Source organism: Clarias gariepinus, chromosome 26 (assembly GCF_024256425.1).
Source record: "Clarias gariepinus isolate MV-2021 ecotype Netherlands chromosome 26, CGAR_prim_01v2, whole genome shotgun sequence".
In the NCBI taxonomy this organism is placed as follows: Eukaryota; Metazoa; Chordata; class Actinopteri; order Siluriformes; family Clariidae; genus Clarias; species Clarias gariepinus.
Window position 1 is genome coordinate 9,427,512 of NC_071125.1, and position 18,577 is coordinate 9,446,088.

Here is an 18,577-nt window from a genome sequence, read left to right on the forward strand (position 1 = left end):
ACACAATTGTATTAACTTCAGTAGAACTGCATTAAGTCACTCACACTGCATTGTTCAATTCATTATTAAACCTGTCATTAATGAAAACAACACATTTATTATCATGTTCAAATAAGTTCCTGCATGAAATAGATTGTTAAGTAGATTGTAAATAAATATCTGAGAAGTGCAATGTGTCAGTCTTTACTACATAAAATGTGTATTGTTGTGGTATGAGGAGGCAAATATATTTTATAAGCTATGGTCAAAATGATTTAAACTTAAAGAAGACTTAAAGAAAGGATTTGTTCAAAGTTGAAATAAAATCTTCAGTAACCATCTGTTAAACATAAATCAAATCATAAGGCGTGATCATTTTTCCCTTTTTTTTTTTTTACTGGCCTCTTTCCTTTAAATCATGTCAATCAGCAAAAAAAAAGTGAAAAAAAAATAAGAAAAAAGGAAAGAGAAAAAAAAAGGCTTTTAACTTAGCAGTGTGATAAATGAGCCATAAAGCCAACTGATCAAAGTTCCGCACTCTTGCTGATAGATTGGACAGTTTTCCGAGTAGAGTAGATTTGGGCCACTTTTTATCATCGTATTGAGTGGATATGTGCACATAATTGAGCTACAGTACGTGTTTTAGGACTGCTATTATTTGACCAATTTTTTTAATCAGTGTGGGAAGATTTTTAGCACTGCCCAGGGGGGATTTTGTTAATGCAATATGGCAACCCCGGCCAGCACAAAGTGAGCATGAGAAAGAAACTTTCAACAAGTAAAAATGTAGTCTGTACATGTGAAAGTTTAAGTGGGTAAAATTTAAATTTGGTCATGTGCAAAATGTTTTTTACTAGGTAATGATTAGGGCTGTGAATAGTTGGTAGACTGTTAGTTCTATTTACCATTTGTAAAATAATTCATGGAAAAATACACAATAATAAAAATAATGATAAATTAATATATGAAATAATATTTTAAAAAAGGATAAATGTAAAAAGGATGAGCTGACCCTGAATCAAGAACTGATCCATCGATTCAATTAAAACCAAATTAAAATTTCGCCCACTCAAACTTTCTCACATGTAGAGAAAACATTTTTACTCGCTGTGTGCTGGCAACACTACTGATATACATGGCCAACTTTATTAGGGCTTTACAAAATTACGCAATTGAATCAATATTTTGTTGGACATACTTGCTAGAGTGTTTGAGTGGGAAAAATTTTTTTTATTTGGTTTTAATGCAATCGATGGATAATTTTTTGATTCAGGGTCAACTCATCCTTTTTACATTTATCAGTTTAAAAACATGATTTTACATATTAATTTATCATTCTTTTTATTATTGTGTATTTTTCCATTCATTATTTTATAAACAGTAAATAGAATTGACAGAATTATCTTTTTTTTAAATAAATTATTTATTTTTATTATATAATTTTACATATTATTAGTTTTTTTATTATTGTGTATTTTTACATTTAATTATTTTACAAACGTTAAATCGCATCGACAGTCTACCTACTATTCACAGCCCTAATCATTACCTAGTGTAAAACCTTTTGCACAGCACCAAATTAAAATTTTGCGCACTTAAGCTCTCTAGCAAGTGTGTCCAACTAAATATTGATTCAACTGCATAATCTATTAAAGCTCTACTAAATTGGCCATGTATAACAAGAGTAATGGAAATCACCAGTCATCACCCGATACAATATTATCACAATACCTACAGTAGACTTTCAGCCGATTCAATTAAAATAGCAATTCTATAAGTATCACAATTTTATAACTATCCAGATTTTTTTTTTTTATGATATGAAGATTTCAGATATATTGGTCATCTGCCAAAATAATTATTTCTAATCAAACTTCTCCTACCATACAAAATGAAAAAGTGTAAAATTGTAGAAACTAATAAATAGTGTAACGTTACACATGAATAGTGTAACAGTTGCGCCACTCGGAAGCTTCTTTGCTCCTCACGGCCAATCGAACCGAAAACAATTTAATTCTGATAACTGGCCGATCGACCGGTTCATCTCTATCATTAATGTAAAAATAGTTATGGGAGTCAGTGTGGTGATATGTGAATCGCAACAGAAAAAGAATGACAATTTATTACAGGATCGTTCTGCCGCCTCCTCATCTCTGTACATCACCATACAGGGCAGTGAAACTGTGTCTCACACTATGATGGTTAAAGTTAGTAATTTGGCATCTGCAGTTTGCTAATCGTAACTACGCTGCACGGGAAGCCACATCACACCAACACCAGCAGGTCACTGTCTATAACCTGGTTAACCTACAGTACATAGAAAACATGATACATATTTTTGATGCAGCGTCTTAAACAACCGCAGCTTGCACCGATGAATTTAACCAGCTCTTAGTGTAGTGGAGCTTAAGGAAAAGTGCTAAATATCTCAAGACCTGTCTGTAGGTAATAGTGGGGTTTGAAAAAAGCCCTGTCTTTAAGCTGTTGCACAGTAAACAATATTTGCCCTTCAAGTGCCCGAAATAAAAAGCCTTTTAAGTCTCTCAGAGAGAGAAAAAAAAAAACATACTGCATAGAGTCATAGAGTTATCACTCTGCAGGATGAACAGACCAGAATGAGGGGGCGTGAAAGAGAGGGAAAAAAAATTGTTCACCTAGTTGCTAAGGCTGAAGAAACACATCGTTATATTCCCAGTGTGTGTGTGTGTGTGTGTATATATATATGTATATTTTTGTATATATGCGTGTGTTTGTATATGACCTGAAAGACACCTGAAAGTCACATTGAGATGAACACACTTTCTGTTTACATAATCACTTCAGTTTATTCTATGATACTAAACAGATAACACATGAAAATGTTGCATTATCATAGCTCACACACTATAATCAGCACTCTCACACACACACACACACACACACACACACACACACTCAGCATTTCTAGGCTGGTTTCTAAAAGTAACCAGCAGGTCTGCAAATCCTTTAATACATGTGCATGTAACCACACACACACACACACACACACACACACACACACACACACACACACTTTGACTTTCCTGTGCTCTTTGAAAAGCAGTAATGAGAAAAAGAAAGGTTAAAGCTACACGAAGATCAATATTTGCCTTCCCCATATAAACACTCATTCTGATAACAGGGAACACGAGCCAGAGCGAGAGAATGAGAGAGAGAGAGAGAGAGAGAGAGAGAGAGGACACAGAGAGAAAGAGAGAGAGAGAGAGAGAGAGAAGGACACAGAGAGAAAGAGAGAGAGAGAGAGAGAGACAGATAACGTGTCCTTCATGTGGTGACCAGATTGTAGGACAGCTATTGTCGAGAGAACAGACTATGTCTTACAGATGGCCTTGAGTGAAATGAACGAGTGAGAGAGGAAACAGAAATGAAGGTACACTAGCCCAGAGAGCAGGAAAATCCTAGAACAATGAGGCGTGCGCTGTCACTTTTTTTTTCTCTTCATGTTTTATCCACAGCTGACCACATTTCAGTTCAGTGACTCTCTCTTTTCATTGTCAAGCAGAGGAAGTGTGATTATGAAGAACAGTGCAGTAAAATAAATACGTTGTGTTCACTTGTTCAGCATTAACACCTTACTGCACACACTGCAGTATATACAGTAAATATATATATATATATATATTTAAATATATGGTAGAATAAATGAAAAAGTATGTGTTGTATGTTGTGTCCCTACACATTGATACTAAAATGCCCTCTGTCTTCATTTCTTCATCAGAAGTGAATCCTTTGTCATTGCAGGGGAACAAAACGAGTAAGAGTCAGATGGAGGAGATCAGAACTATAATGAGGATGTTTTAACACCTCAAAGAATGTCGACAGTGTGGGAAGAAGTGTGCAGGCGTTTGTCATTAGATATGTACATGGATGGACGCCTGGCTCCTTCTTGATGCCTAACACTTGTGGGATCTTTTAACCTCTGTATTCATTCACACACACTTCTTCATGACAACACATTTACATTTAGTCATTTGGCAGACAACCTTATCCAGATTGACTTAGATTTTTTAAATGTAATTATACATCTGAGCAGTTGAGGGTTAAGGGCCTCGCGCTCAAGGGCCTAAACCGGGACAACTTGGTGGTCGGGAAATTTGAACCTGGGACCTTCTGAACCGTAGTCCAATGCTTTAACCACTGAGCTACCCTGACCCCTGAGACACACTTTCGCTTTACTGCGCACAAAGTACACGACACCGGGTACGTCCACAAAAGAAATGACATATACCGTATGGACAAACTGTATTACAAAAAAGCAGTAAGGAATTACAAATGTAAAATGATTTCTCACTTTGATCCTACACACTTCAATCTCTGTCTCCATCCACACACGTCTCATCGTCATCTCTTCATTTGACTAAACAGCAATGCAGAAATAATCGCCTAGTCATTTAGGTGTAAAAAAAATTTTTTTATAAAAAATGAGATTTTAGACGTGGCCTAGGCAAAGGATTGCATTATTTAATATACCTCAAATATACAGTATACAGTCCCTTCAAACGTATTGAAACATCAAACTCAATAAAATAATTTTGTTTTTGCTACCCTCTACAGTATATAAAACATCCGGCATGGAACATGGCTGCTCTGGTTGCAAAACACCCAACTTGTTGGTAAGTAAAAGTAAAGGAACAAATAGCCTGAACGTTAATTAAATGAAACAACGGTTAGTTTCTGTTTGCACACGCCTTGCTTACGATAACTGGATCATGCCGGCGTTACATTCTTTTTTTGTGATGGCGTTCCTGGCTTGTACCGTAACTTCATTTAGTTGTGGCTTGTTTTAGAGGCGTTGTGTTTCCTTGCTTTTCAGAGAGTGACAAGCTCAATCGATTGAGTCAATGTCTGATGATTTACTTGGACAGTCGAAAACATTCCACTTTCCTCCCCTTTGATGAAGTGCTTTGTTGTGTTTTGGGTCGTCTCCTCGCTACATGATGAAGTCCAGTTTGATTGGATGCATTTCAAACAGAATGTTTCTGTAGTCTTCTACTGCTACCATCATGAGTTACATCAGCAAAAAATATTAGTGTGCCTGTTCCAGAACCGGCCATGCAAGCCAAAGACATGACATCACCTCCACCCTGATTGATCAACGAGCTGGTGTGTTTTGGATCCGGAGCAGATCCACGTCGGTCTTAGCTCCAGGACTTTTGTGGCTCATCTTTGTTGCTGATAAGTGGTTTGCATTTGGTCTCTATAATTCTGCTCTGACAGTTGTGATTTTGGGACTTGCTTCACAGCTCTCACAATGTTTGTCATTGCTTGCTCTATTTTCCCTGGCTGACGTGTTCCTTATCTGGTTGTTGGTGGACCAGTGATTTCTTTCTTTTTCAGGATATTCCAAATAGTTGTACTGGCTATGCCTAATGCTTATGCAATGGCTCTGATCGGTGTTCCCTCTTTTCTTAGATGCAGAATGGTTTGCCTTTCTTCAAAACCAAACTCTTGCTTAAAAGAATTTTATTAACTTTCACACTATTTGTTACTGTTATTTTACTTACCCAAAAATTGGGGGTTTTGCAACCAGTAGTAGCCATGTTCCAAGCCATACGCTTTATATAGACGTCCTTATCTTTTGATCTTACATCTACATGTCTTAATCTAGGCAGCAAAAACAAAATAATTTAATTGGGTTTGCTGTTTCAATACTTTTTGCACTGTATATGCTTAAGGTATATTTAATAACACAAACTTTTTTTTACACAACTGACTGAATGAATAAATCAGTGATTATTTCTGTGCTGACGTTTGGTAAAGTAAATAGACGACAATGAGGCTTGTGTGTAAAATTGAATTCTCTGGTCCGTCCTTTTCAATAGCAAATGCATGTTTCACAGGTGAAACCTTTCTTTCAAACCTTATACATTCAGAGCTGTTTACCTTTTTAACCAGCAATCTAACACGGCTCATCTGGGCAACAAGAAACCCCTGTTGGTCATGTGTTCCAATATTTTTGATAACTTGTTTTTGTTTTTTAAGAAAAGCAGTACAGTAGGTTCAAACTAATGATTCTAGGTTACTTATCACGTTTAGATTATTATGGTAAAATAAATATATAAAATAATATATATTATATAAAATAAAAACAGTAATTGCCTGGGAAAGATAATGCGCTCAACCTTGTCCGTTAAACAGGTCAGCAACACTGTGCCTTCGAAACCAGCCAGTACATTTTCTTCGACTGTTCTGCGAGACCTGGGAGTGTTTCTAGCCAATTCATTTCCTATCCTCATAATCAGAATATAATCATGATGACACAGTGGGATTTCCCTGCGCCACACAGTGAGCAAGGTTAAATCGTTCATCCTTGTGTAATTACTTCACACTTCTATGGTGTTCTTTAGGAGGAGGAGACCGAGGCCATGCTGGAGTGGTTAACAGAAAATGTAGGAGGTGGCCTCGGAGGTAATAACTGTCTGGCAGGCTCTTTGTGTAGAAGTGTGGCCGTGGCCCTGGGTATGGCTGTTTTCAGCAGCGTGGCACGTCACAGGATGTGCACGAGTGATGTGGGGTCACATAGATCATGGACAGTGCATGTCTAGGAATGGTGGTCAGAGGAAACATAGGTGACATAAGCAATAAATAGCGGGGGATGAACCAGCGTAGAAAATGCTGGGTGTAAAGCAGGTATACAGCTGCATGTTCATTTGGAATAGTCAGTTCAACTCCTAGCATGTTACTGAAGCGAGTACTTGGAAGTAGTGATAATTTCATCACTGAAAAAGTGGGTTTTAAAAAAAAAAACAATTAAAAAATCTTTGTTTATTTTCGTTAACATTTCATTTCCATCACAATCCGCTGCGATATAGTATTTATTTATTCTGGCGAAAAGAGTAGTGTTTTCCGGGTCACGGCACACGGTGTATCAGGAGTAGTTTGCCTAAACACGTTCAGACTTAAAACTTGACTAAACAAAAATAGGATAAGATTGACTAAATATGATAAAAACTAACACAGACATTTATCCCGGGACCAACACTAAGACTAAAATGAAAATAGCTGACAAAATTAACACTATTTGGATGAAATGAAGGAACTGGTGTGATTGCCAAATGGGCCGCCCCCCCACCCTCCAAAAAACCCTTGATTTCCTGAGCCTTTCACACAAAACAAGTTCTAGAGTTCACACACAATAGTGAGGGGGGGAAAACATCCAGTTAGCAGCAGCAGCTCTGCAGGTGGAAATGCCTTGTTGATGACAGAGGGCAAAGGAGAATGGCTGAGACTGGCTCTAGCCGACAGGAAGACGATAATGACTCAATAATAATCACTTTTAACATCCAGCGTGAACAGAAAAGCATCTCAGTTCACACAACATATTAACCCAAAATGCAGATGGGCTAAAATAGAGTCTATTTTACAGTAAGTAAAAAAAAACTGAACGGTTTCTCCATCAATTGAAATGTGGCTGAGATGCTTTTCTGCTCACCACAGATGTGAAAAGTGATTCTTTTTACATGCATGACTTCATGCATTTTGCATGACTGCTGCCACATGATTGGCTGACAGGAGAATTGCATAAAATGAGCAGGTGTTCATGTGTGTTTATTTACAGTCACCTGTTCCCAAAGCACCTAAGGTGACAATACGCATACACTGAATAAAGTAATGAACAGCGAGAATAGGTTTTGTGCTTTCTAGCATTTAGGATGTTTCCTTTAAATAGCTGCTCCTGAAGGAACACTAACTATATCTGAATGTATTATTGGAACTTAGAACATCCTAAATATTAACTACCCAGACAGGGGGGTAAATCTCTAGAGGCATGCTTTACTTCATTTTATTCTCTTGCTGTCCTTAAAACAGGGGTGTGTGTGTGTGTGTGTGTGTGTGTGTGTAGGGAGTGAGAGAGATACAGGGTGAAATTTGACATAAACGCTCATTATGCCTGCAGATCCCTCAATTAAATCAAATTACAGATCAGAGTTCAAGATAACTGCGAAAAGAGATGAGCAATGAACACCCACACACAGCGCAGCCATTTCATACAACAAAGCAGCTCAGAGACCCTCAGTGCCTCACTCTACCGCTTTGTCTCGTCGCCAGTCTGTTCTGGGTTTTTTTCTCCTCCTGTTCTGTTGAGCACATTGGGTGATCGTTTCTATAGCGGTGGCAGTTTTTATGGGGATGGGTTGAGATGCCCAACTCTCCTCCTTTCTCATCCCCGACCCTCAAATCAGCAACCCAGAGCCACAACCGCCTAAGCCTCTCCTATTTAGTTTCACCGTTATTCCGTATTTTCGCATCTCTCTCTCTCTCTTTTTTCCCCTTTGTTTATGTTTCAATTATTTTGGCACACTTTCTCTCACCCCGTGTGTCTCTCGCCTCTCTCTCTAAATCCGCATCTCTTTATCTTGGTCTATCCTTCCAACTGTCTCCATTTCTTTCTTTTTTAATCTGCACTTGCAGACAGAAGTTCTTTTATACACACTCATCATGACCATGTCATGGTAAGACTGGGTTTTTAATGATTTCTTTGAACTTGTCTTTTTCTCTGGTAGAATGATGGCTAAATGTATGTTTTGAAAATCCCAAAACGCTGTCTTTTAACTTGCCAAGCACAGGGGCCTCTCAACTTCCTGTTAGCGATCAGGTGGCTTCTCCGTGCCAACATGGACAAAACAGGATAACTTTAAGCTTCTGAAACCTCAACCCTGTCTAAAGATTTGCAGACCATTTGTATGCGCCAGAAAACCAACTATTTTAACTGAACACTAACAGCTCTGCCAGGAAAAAAGTGGTCAAACATCAAACCTGCAGAAGGTGAAACATGCTAAGAGACATTTACCAAATATTATAAGTGCTGTATGTTTAATTTTAACACACAGTATGAATGCAAGTCAAATCCCTGCTACTCTCAAAGCTTGGTTCTTCTCAAGGTTTCCTTCTACTGGCATCTCGGTGGGTTTGTCTTTGCCACCCTCGTCCTCAGCTCGCTCATCAGAGACGATTTAATAATTATGACAAATATTTCCTCACGCTTTTTAAACTCATTTCTATGATGAGTTTTTGATTCTTTAAAGCTGCTTTGCAATAATGACTGTTGTTAAAAGCACTATATAAATAAAACTGAATAGACTTGAACTGACTCAAGAATGTGCTGATTTAAGAAAACCCAACAGTAACTTAAACTTTGTGCTCTAAACACTCTGGGGTTCCTTATGGTCAACACAGAGTGTATGTTGTACAACCATTCTGCTCTAGAAAAAAGAGCAAGAAAACACTGAAAGCACAATATAGCCATGACATTCCTATTCATGATATGTATGTAAACGTCTGATCATAAACGTATGTTTCTTTGCCGTTCTTTCTGTCGTGCCTAGACAGTTGGGTACTGAAAGCTGGTGCCAATACAGCACCGGTACCCATATAGTAGCTTAAATTAAAATTATAGTAGCTTAAACTAAGCGTTCTAAAGTGTTTCTGTATTTTACAACAAAGAAATCTGACGTGCAACTACAGTAATGCCTTTCAACAATTGTGTGTAAAGCAGGAAACACATCAAACCTAATGAAACAAGTCAGTGGAGGTGTCATATTTTCCTAGATAAAGTGGTCTGGCAAAATAATAATCATATTTTTATGCAAAAGAATTGCTGAGATTTGAAGCTGGTTTGCAGCGTACCAAGAATATAAACTACTTGGCTGTTATTGGTGTTAAATTATTGTAGTTGGGTTATGTACTGTAGTATGTAAATTAGTTGAGCTTTCTATTTACTTATAGTGATATATACTTTAAACTTTTAATATATTGTTAATTTTAACTTTTTTTTTTCAATGAAAAGACTTTAATGTTATCCACCATTTTTTGTCGTTTTCTTTCCCCCTTTCTGTTCAGCCACCATTTATACACCAGTACCGTTTTAAAAGTACCGATTTGGCACCGGTATCATAAAAAACCCAAACGATACCCAACCCTAGTGTCACTGTTTTCCCTGTGTAATACTCTATTTCTGCCGTTCTCTTTCTCTCCGTTATCTCTCTGATGTCGTTCACTCTCTCTCTGTCTCTCTCATCTGTCATCTAAACTCCAGTTTTAATGTTAACACTTCACGGGTCACCAGCCATATTTTTCCTCCAGATGTAGGCCTTGTTCTCTCTCTCTCTCACACTCACACACACACACACACACACACACATCTACAGTGCAGTCTCCTCCTAGGTCTGGAAACAAAAGCATGTCACATCCCCATGGCACTGGTACACATTTGAGTGTATTCAAATGACAGTCTTTTTTCCATCTGACCCTCTCTGTGTATACAAAGCGTCAGACATACACACACACGGACATACACATGCACACACACACCTCTCTCGCTGGCGTCATCCACCAGCACCACCTCCTCCAGCAGGTTCCTGGGGGATCTGTTGATGACGCTGTGCACAGTGCGCAGTAACGTCGTCCACGCCTCGTTGTGGAACACGATGACCACGCTGGTGCGCGGCAGGTCATCCGGATACACCTTGGTTTTACATCTGTGGAAGAGAATGAGAGAAAGAGCCAGTCAAAAAAAAAAGGATGGTTTAAACATCTGATGATTGATTGTATGGTACACAGTGATGGTCAGTTGTAAAAGAAAAGTAACAGCTACTTTTATTTTGAGAAAATATATAAGACACATTAAGCGGCCATATCCGCGCCTTTCCCAAACTGTTACCTAAAGTCGTACACACTACTGAATAATGTTTTTTTATTAACTGCAGGATTAAAACCTCCTTTTTTGGAACTAAAAGTCCCTGAACATGACACTGCTCCTGTGCACAAAGCGAGCCCTGACTCCTGACAGCAATGCGCACCTTTAAGATTAATTAAAGCGCCTTTTTAAACATCATCAGGGTACCTGAACTCACTAATGCTCTTGTGGCTGAACTGACGAATCCTCACAGTCATGCTCGGAAATGTAGGTCGCAAACATGAAGCGCTAAAGTAAATCAGTATATTTAATTGGCATTAAACGGTTCTCCAAAAAATTTAGCTCGTACTACTTTAACCTCTTGAGACCCAAATGTCCTCATTTTTTAAAATTCCATGATCTATACATCCTTGTACAATCCTCATATGAGAACGTGTTAAGTATAATTATTTCGCCAAACTTCCTTTTCTTTGAAGTCACTAGTGTTACACTGTAAACATTCGCACTGCATTAGATATTTGTTCTGCAGCTCCTTCTGTGCCAACAACCTGGCATGTCACCTTCTTGGTAAAGACTAACCTTCCACAGTCTTGTCATTTTCCAATCAATTCTACTGTATCACTCTGATGGAATCGATTACTAACTTTCTTTAAATGCACTGAAAAGTTTGAACTGCTTTGAAAAATGTGTACAGTGTCACAGTTTTTACTGTAGTTTAATCTTAAAGGTCCTATACATAGTATATAACTGTTTGATTAATAAAGCTCTTGCATAGTTTGCCTGAGTCTTCAGATCCCTCAGATAATGTTTTTTTTTTATACCACAACCTCTTTGTTTTACTTCCACTCTGAGCATGGTGTATCAAGGTTCTATGTAAATGAGCAAATCCTAAGCCACGCCCCTCCAGAGAACAGCAGAGCTGAGCCAGGGATGGTTTTGTATCACAATAAATGTTTAAGTCCCAGCCAATACAAAAATTTTACAAAAGGACAAAAAGCTATGTTTTTTTTCTTCCTCATGTTTTTGTTTGTACATGCAAACTGCAAACCCATTTAAATATCTAAAAATGACAAAAAAGTGAATTTTGCATAATAGGACCCCCCAATTGTAAATGTACAGCAAAAGTAATAAAGGTCATGAACATTTTAACGAGGCGCCGTCGGTTGTAAGGTTGATTAAATGTCAATGTCATCTCAATTATTTTTTGCGCTGCTAATCAGACAATTGTCACGACTAATCATTTATACACACGCCTCAGGTGTGCAGAAAAGGGTTGCATTTTGGAAAAACAGCTCTTTCCATTTCCGTTTGCAATTCCAAGACTACTATGTTACAAAAAATAAACATTTCATTGTAAATACTATAAAGAAAGGGCTCCTGAGCTGTGACACCAGCCACTTGCGGGTATTCGTGAGCTGTGAGTGTATGTGGGAGAAGGCAAGCAGTGTTTCCTCCACGACTGTGTGAGACTCATTTGGAAATGGAGGTGTAAAGCTCCATCCCTGGATGTACTAGGGGCGTTTAAGTCAAACTGTGAGTGAAGTTTCTAGCGAGTAAATGTGTAAAACTGACGTTTATGGAAGACTTCAAGCACGGTACTGTGATGAGGCTCTGAAACATCTGAACTGTGCAAACGTTTTAAAGAAGGGTGTATGTCTGTGAGTGACGATCCCGACCAACACCTGTGTCAACCTCGACACTGACCCCCACCCCTACTGCACTTCCTCCTGTCTCTCTGTCTGCGAGTCCAATTCCTCCCTGTCACTAGGTGGCTCCCACATTAAAGCTACTAGTACCACTCAGTCGGGAGTTTCTTTCCAGCCGGCCGCATCTTTTCAAACTGCTCGCTCTCACACCGTTGAGGGCGGCGTAACACACTAGGTGGACAGCGCTATCCACTCCTTCCGCTTGCTCTCTCTAGACCTCCGGCTGCGAGAGGTTACAGCATCACCCAGGAATCGAACTCGCGATCTCAGGATGATAGAGCGAGCCTTATAAAGGTAGTTTTAACACATAACCGTGTTCTGTCATTCTGCACAATCCAAAGTCCTGGTTCGACTTGTTGATTTTTGTTGATTTTGTTACTAGAAATCAAGTTAAATTTGTGTGGCAGAACAGAACACATGTAATTCAGTATGAATACATCCTGTACAGTATTTTTCATCAGGATTAAGTCAGAAATCCGTTTTTGGGATGAAATGGTGAGATGTTTTTTATCCTCCCTTTACTAATCTCAGGGGATTTATGGAAGCGCAGCATCCTGTACCAGTGTGTGATATAGGAACAGGAAAGCCAGTGTTTGTTGCATGCTGACAGCTAAAACAGGCCACACGCTCTAACTTCCTGCCTCACTTCCTGTTTGCAGCCAAGCGGACTGATTGAGATCTCCTTAAAATAAAATAAAATACTAAACTTGTATGTATACATTGATCATCACTGCTGTGACTAAATGAGCAAGGAAAGGCTGCATAAATGTGTGTGTGTGTGTGGTCTTCATATACAGTATAGACAAGTACAATGTAAAGTAAGCCTCTTCTTCTTCATTAACCATCATCGCAACTGATGGTTGATCACATGACCTGTGACTTCATACCAACAATTGCTTTAGGGAAGAAGTTACATTGCTAAATACTTCACCTTTTTGCATCACAAACTCCACACACTCGCACAATCAGCCCACAGTGAATGTGTTTGGGCTGTGGGAGAGCGCCAGTGTACCTCGAGGAAACACACGAAGCACCCAAGAGAACATGCAACCTCCACACACACACACATACATACATACAGAGACTGGAGGCAACCCTTAACCATGGAGGTATGACGTTATGAAGCTAATCAGTTAGCTACTGTGCCATCTGTGTGTGTGTGTGTGTGTGTCCGTGTGCAAATACAGATAATTTAACAAATGAATTTAATAAAGTTATTCAGGGAACACTCTCTCTCTCTCTCTCTCTCTCTCTCTCTCTCTGTCTATCTCATTAAGTCAAACGGTGTTGCTGTAGACCATCCTGTCCCATCATGCTGCCCCCTCACTGCCCCATCCTCCTCAAACTCATTAACCTATTGTCTGTCTTAGGAAACACACACACACACACACACACACACACACAAAGTTCCTGTTAAAATCATTAACCTGATGTCAGTCCTCAGCCCCTCACAGGAGTGTAATTAGTAGCCGAGGCATCTGATTGGTCGGCCTCTCGTTACCTGCCTGATTAAACTGCAGCTCGGAGATTTTACCATCGTCTCCTAACAGGCCAAGAATGGAACTTTCATTTCCCACAGCCTTAAATATCTCACTCTCTTCCTCAACACACACACACACACACACACACACACACAGAAAGATTCTGAAATGTCTGACATAAGATATTACCTCAGGTGTTCTCTACGCCGGTCTGTTAGCCATCATGTGTTTGTAGTGTCTGTTTATTCTGTCTGCCTTTCTACATATCCAACTGTCTGTGTGTGTGTCTCTCTCTCTCTCTGTCTGTCTCTGTCTCCCCTTCTGTGTGTGTGTGTGTGTGTGTGTGTGTGTGTGTGTCTCTCTCTCTCTCTGTCTCCCCTTCTGTGTGTGTGTGTGTGTGTGTGTGTTTCTACATGCAGCTGTTCCTTCTTTGGCCTCCATGTCTGAGTGCCTTTTTCTCTATCTCAGAAAGCTCGTCTGTCTCTCCATCTACGAGTCTCTGCGAGCAGCCTGTCTGTCTCTCCGTCTCGAGACTCTTAGCCCACCCGTCTCTCTGTCTGCAAGTCTCTGAGAGCCTGTCCGTCTCTCCGTCTGCGAGTCTCTGAGAGCCCGTCCGTCTCTACGTCTGCGAGTCTCTGCGAGCAGCCTGTCTGTCTCTCCGTCTCGAGACTCCAAGCCCACCCGTCTCTCTGTCTGCAAGTCTCTGAGAGCCCGTCCGTCTCTCCGTCTGCGAGTCTCTGAGAGCCCGTCCGTCTCTCCGTCTGCGAGTCTCTGAGAGCCCGTCTGTCTCTCTGTCTGCGAGTCTCTGAGAGCCCGTCTGTCTCTCTGTCTGCGAGTCTCTGAGAGCCCGTCTGTCTCTCCGTCTATGAGTCTCTGAGAGCCCGCCCGTCTCTCCGTCTGTGAGTCTCTGAGAGGCCGCCCGTCTCTCCGTCTGTGAGTCTCTGAGAGGCCGCCCGTCTCTCCGTCTGTGAGTCTCTGAGAGCCCGCCCGTCTCTCCGTCTGTGAGTCTCTGAGAGGCCGCCTGTCTCTCCGTCTGTGAGTCTCTGAGAGCCCGCACGTCTCTCCGTCTGTGAGTCTCTGAGAGCCCGCTCGTCTCCCCATCTGCAAGTCTCAGATCCTGTCCGTCTTTCTGTCTGCGACTCTTAGACCCTGTCCGTCTCTTCGTCTGCGAGTCTCTGAGAGCAGCCAGTCTGTCTCTCCATCTGCGAGTCTCTGAGAGCAGCCAGTCTGTCTGTCTTTCCGTCTGTGAGTCTCTGAGAGCAGCCAGTCTGTCTGTCTGTCTGTCTTTCCGTCTGCGAGTCTCAGACCCCGCCCGTCTTTCTGTCTGCGAGTTTCAGACCCCGTCTGTCTTTCCATCTGCGAGTCTCAGACCCCGTCTGTCTTTCCGTCTGCGAGTCTCAGACCCCGTCTGTCTTTCCGTCTGCGAGTCTCAGACCCCGTACGTTTTTCCGTCTGCGAGTCTCAGATCCCGTACGTCTTTCCATTTGCGAGTCTCTGAGAGCAGCCAGTCTGTCTCTCCGTCTGCGAGTCTCTGAGAGCCCGTCTGTCTCTTTGTCTGCAAGTCTCTGAGAGCAGCCAGTCTGTCTTTCCGTCTGCGAGTCTCTGAGAGCAGCCTGTCTGTTTCTCCGTCTGCGAGTCTCTGAGAGCCCGTCTGCGAGTCTCTAAAGGCCCGTCTGTCTCTCTGTCTGCGAGTCTCTGAGTCTCACTCCTTGATTGGACTCTCTTATTGCTTTTATCTTATTGCCTATCTGGTCTTCTGTAATGTACCATTTATCTTCCTCTTTTTCACACACACACACACACACACACACAGACACACAGACACACAGACACACAGACACACAGACACACACACACAGACACACACACACACAGACACAGACACACCATGGAGTTTGCTGTGTATTTTGTAGAAATGATGATGGATGCCCACAAAGCAGAAAACCTTATTCAATGGCTGCCAGAATGACAAAGGGTGCGCGCGCGTGTGCGTGTGTGTGTGAGAGTGAGAGAGAGAAAAAGAGAATAAGAGCGGGAGAAAGTGTGTGAGAAAGAAAGAGCGTGTATGATGGAGAGAAAGACAGGGTGTATGGGAGACAAAACCGTCAGAGATTGTAGGGGAGCAAGAGTGAGAGATAGATGGAGAGTGACATGCTGAGCTCCAAGTTACACACAAAGTACAGTGTAACCTTAGATTACGAGCATAGTTCGTTCTGGAAGCGGTCTCATATTGCAAAACACTTGTAAATCAAAGCAAATTTTCTCGTTAAAAATAAAAGAAACTATTCGTTCCACAGCCCCAAAAAAAAAAAAACGTAAAAATATAAGGTCTAAATAAAACAAATTAACCTGCACTTTACCTTTAAAAAAAAAAGGTAAAAATAAATCCCGATAGATAATCGTGTCCGTTTATGCTCGCAGGAGCTGTGTGTGTGTGTGTGTGTGTGTGTGTGTGTGTGTGTGTGTGTGTGTGTGTGTGTGTGTGTGTGTTTGTGTGCGAAGAGGAGGAATTCAGTTCAATTCAATTTTATTTGTATAGCGTTTTAACAATTGTTATTGTCGCAAAGCAGCTTTACACAATCAAAAGAATTATTTAAGTATGTATGGAATGTAAATGTGCATAAACGGTGAAAAACTCCCTGAGATGGCAATAGAAAGAAACGTTGAGAGGAACCAGACTCAACAGGGGACCCATCCTCATTTGGGTGAAACAGAGAGCAGGAATTGATCTGCATTCATACTGTGTTAGGTGGCAGGCAGTTCAGTATAACAGTTGATGTTAATTGATGTTAATATGGAGTCCAGGTAGTTATTGGAGGCTCAGGTAGGAAATTCCAGTCCTGAACTATCGAGCATCTGCAGCCAAGTCAAGTCCTCAGAGAAACAGCTGTCAACATCAGTCGAGGTCAGAACCATCTTCAGAACCGACACCAGATGCATTCCAAAGAGACATACGGGGCATCCATGTGACGAGATCTTTAACCAGAAGCGGGGTACCAGGACGGGTCAGACAGATCCAGGGGGCAGGGGGAGTCTGGATCAATGTCAGCTCAGGAACGACATGTGTAGCTCGACAAAGAGAGGAATCAGCCCCTCCTGTCTCCCCCTTCTCATCTTACACAGTGAAACTTTCACCTCTCTTATTTGAATTTTATGCAAACACACACACACACATTAACGGAAAGACTGTTTTGTCTGAAAAATTAGCAAGGAACATACTAACGACACTCGCATACTAACAAAATCACTGCACAAGTAAAACAAACAAACAAATAAACCTTCACTTTACCTTTGAAAAGTATTGCGATTTCTGTGTAGAGCAGAATGTGTGTGTCTGAAGCCGAGAGGGTGTGTATGTGTGTGTGTGTGTGTGTGTGTGTGTGTGTGTGTAAAGGCGAGAGTGTGTGTGAAGGGGCGCAGTGTCAAATTATGCGCGTGCACACACACACATGATGACAAAGAGGAAGAAAATGGATCTTTATCCTCTCTAATGAGACTTTCTTTTGCTGCACATGCACCTGAGCAGGGGAGACGATTACCCACGATTTTACCCACAATTTTCAGTGTGTATAACTTACTAAAGAAATAGTGAATTATGGTGACCTTTACAATACAGCTTTTGATGGATTAGAAACAGTTTTCATGCTACGGTAAAGGTTTCTGTGAGAAGGAGACCTCACACACACACACAGCGCTCCACACACACACACCTGAGGCAAAACCCACTAAAACTGTTTCTAATGGGTGTGTGGATGACGGACACCATATGCATGCCAAAATTCTGTTCTGTTCTCATGCACTTCCTGTTGCTGACGTAGCTTCCTGTTTTCGTATCGTTGCCGCGAAAGTTTGCGTTTGTGTTAGCGTTTAAATTACATACTTTTTTCATTTATACAATAATAATATTAATAGCAACTAGTTTTTACATCTCACACTATTTGGCTTCGCCTTTTTCTGCGCTTTTTGGAGAACGCGCGAGTTTCTTTGTCTAAAAACAACAAACGGAATTCAGCTCCAAACAACTACAACTCCGACTCAGGTACGTTATCATGTCCAATATTCAGCTTGTTCAGTGTGTAGAGTGCAGGATGTTTAGACATTCTTCCTCCGTCGTTAGCGGTAATTTTATTTGTGATAGGTGTGTGTTAGTGAGCACTCTGACGGAGAAGATATCAGCGTTAGAGGAGCGCATCCAGACTTTAGAGAGGGTTAGAGAGCGCGAAAGCAGTGTTATTCCTGTAGCGGACAGTCTGGGTGCCACAGGCGGAGATAACCAGCCCCCGACTCCGGCATTAGAGCCCTCACAGCGGGGCGAGTGGGTGACGACTCGGCGGCATACTCGTTCAGCCAAAGCTAACGCTAAGGCTAGCCCACCGGAGCACACCTCTTCTGCGCTTCACGTGTCCAACAGGTTTGCTCTCCTCAGTGATGCACCCACTGAGAAACCTGAAAGAGCTCTGGTTATAGGAGACTCTATACTGAGACATGTGAAATTAGCTAGACCTTTAGGGGCGCCAGCGGCAGTGGTTAGGTGTATCCCGGGAGACAGAGCACCGGACATAGCAGGTAATCTTAGGGCTCTAGGACAGCACAGGTTCTCCAAGATAGTAGTACATGCTGGAGCTAACGATATACGCCTTCGTCAGTCAGAGGTTAGTAAGAATAACTTTATAGAGGTGTTTAAATTAGCGAAGGCGATGTCCGATGGAGTAGTATGCTCTGGTCCCATCCCAATG

At 41.2% G+C, this 18,577-nt stretch overlaps 1 protein-coding gene across 2 annotated transcripts in view; it reads right to left on the reverse strand.

Annotated features, from left to right (window-relative positions):
* The window catches only part of galnt1 (UDP-N-acetyl-alpha-D-galactosamine:polypeptide N-acetylgalactosaminyltransferase 1), a 138,961-nt gene that overhangs the window by 20,272 nt on the left and 100,112 nt on the right, over positions 1-18,577 (reverse strand). For both annotated transcript variants that reach the window (XM_053487723.1, XM_053487722.1), the window contains one exon: positions 10,330-10,496. In XM_053487723.1, coding sequence (XP_053343698.1) covers positions 10,330-10,496 — 167 coding nt within the window. The remainder of the gene's footprint in view (positions 1-10,329; positions 10,497-18,577) is intronic.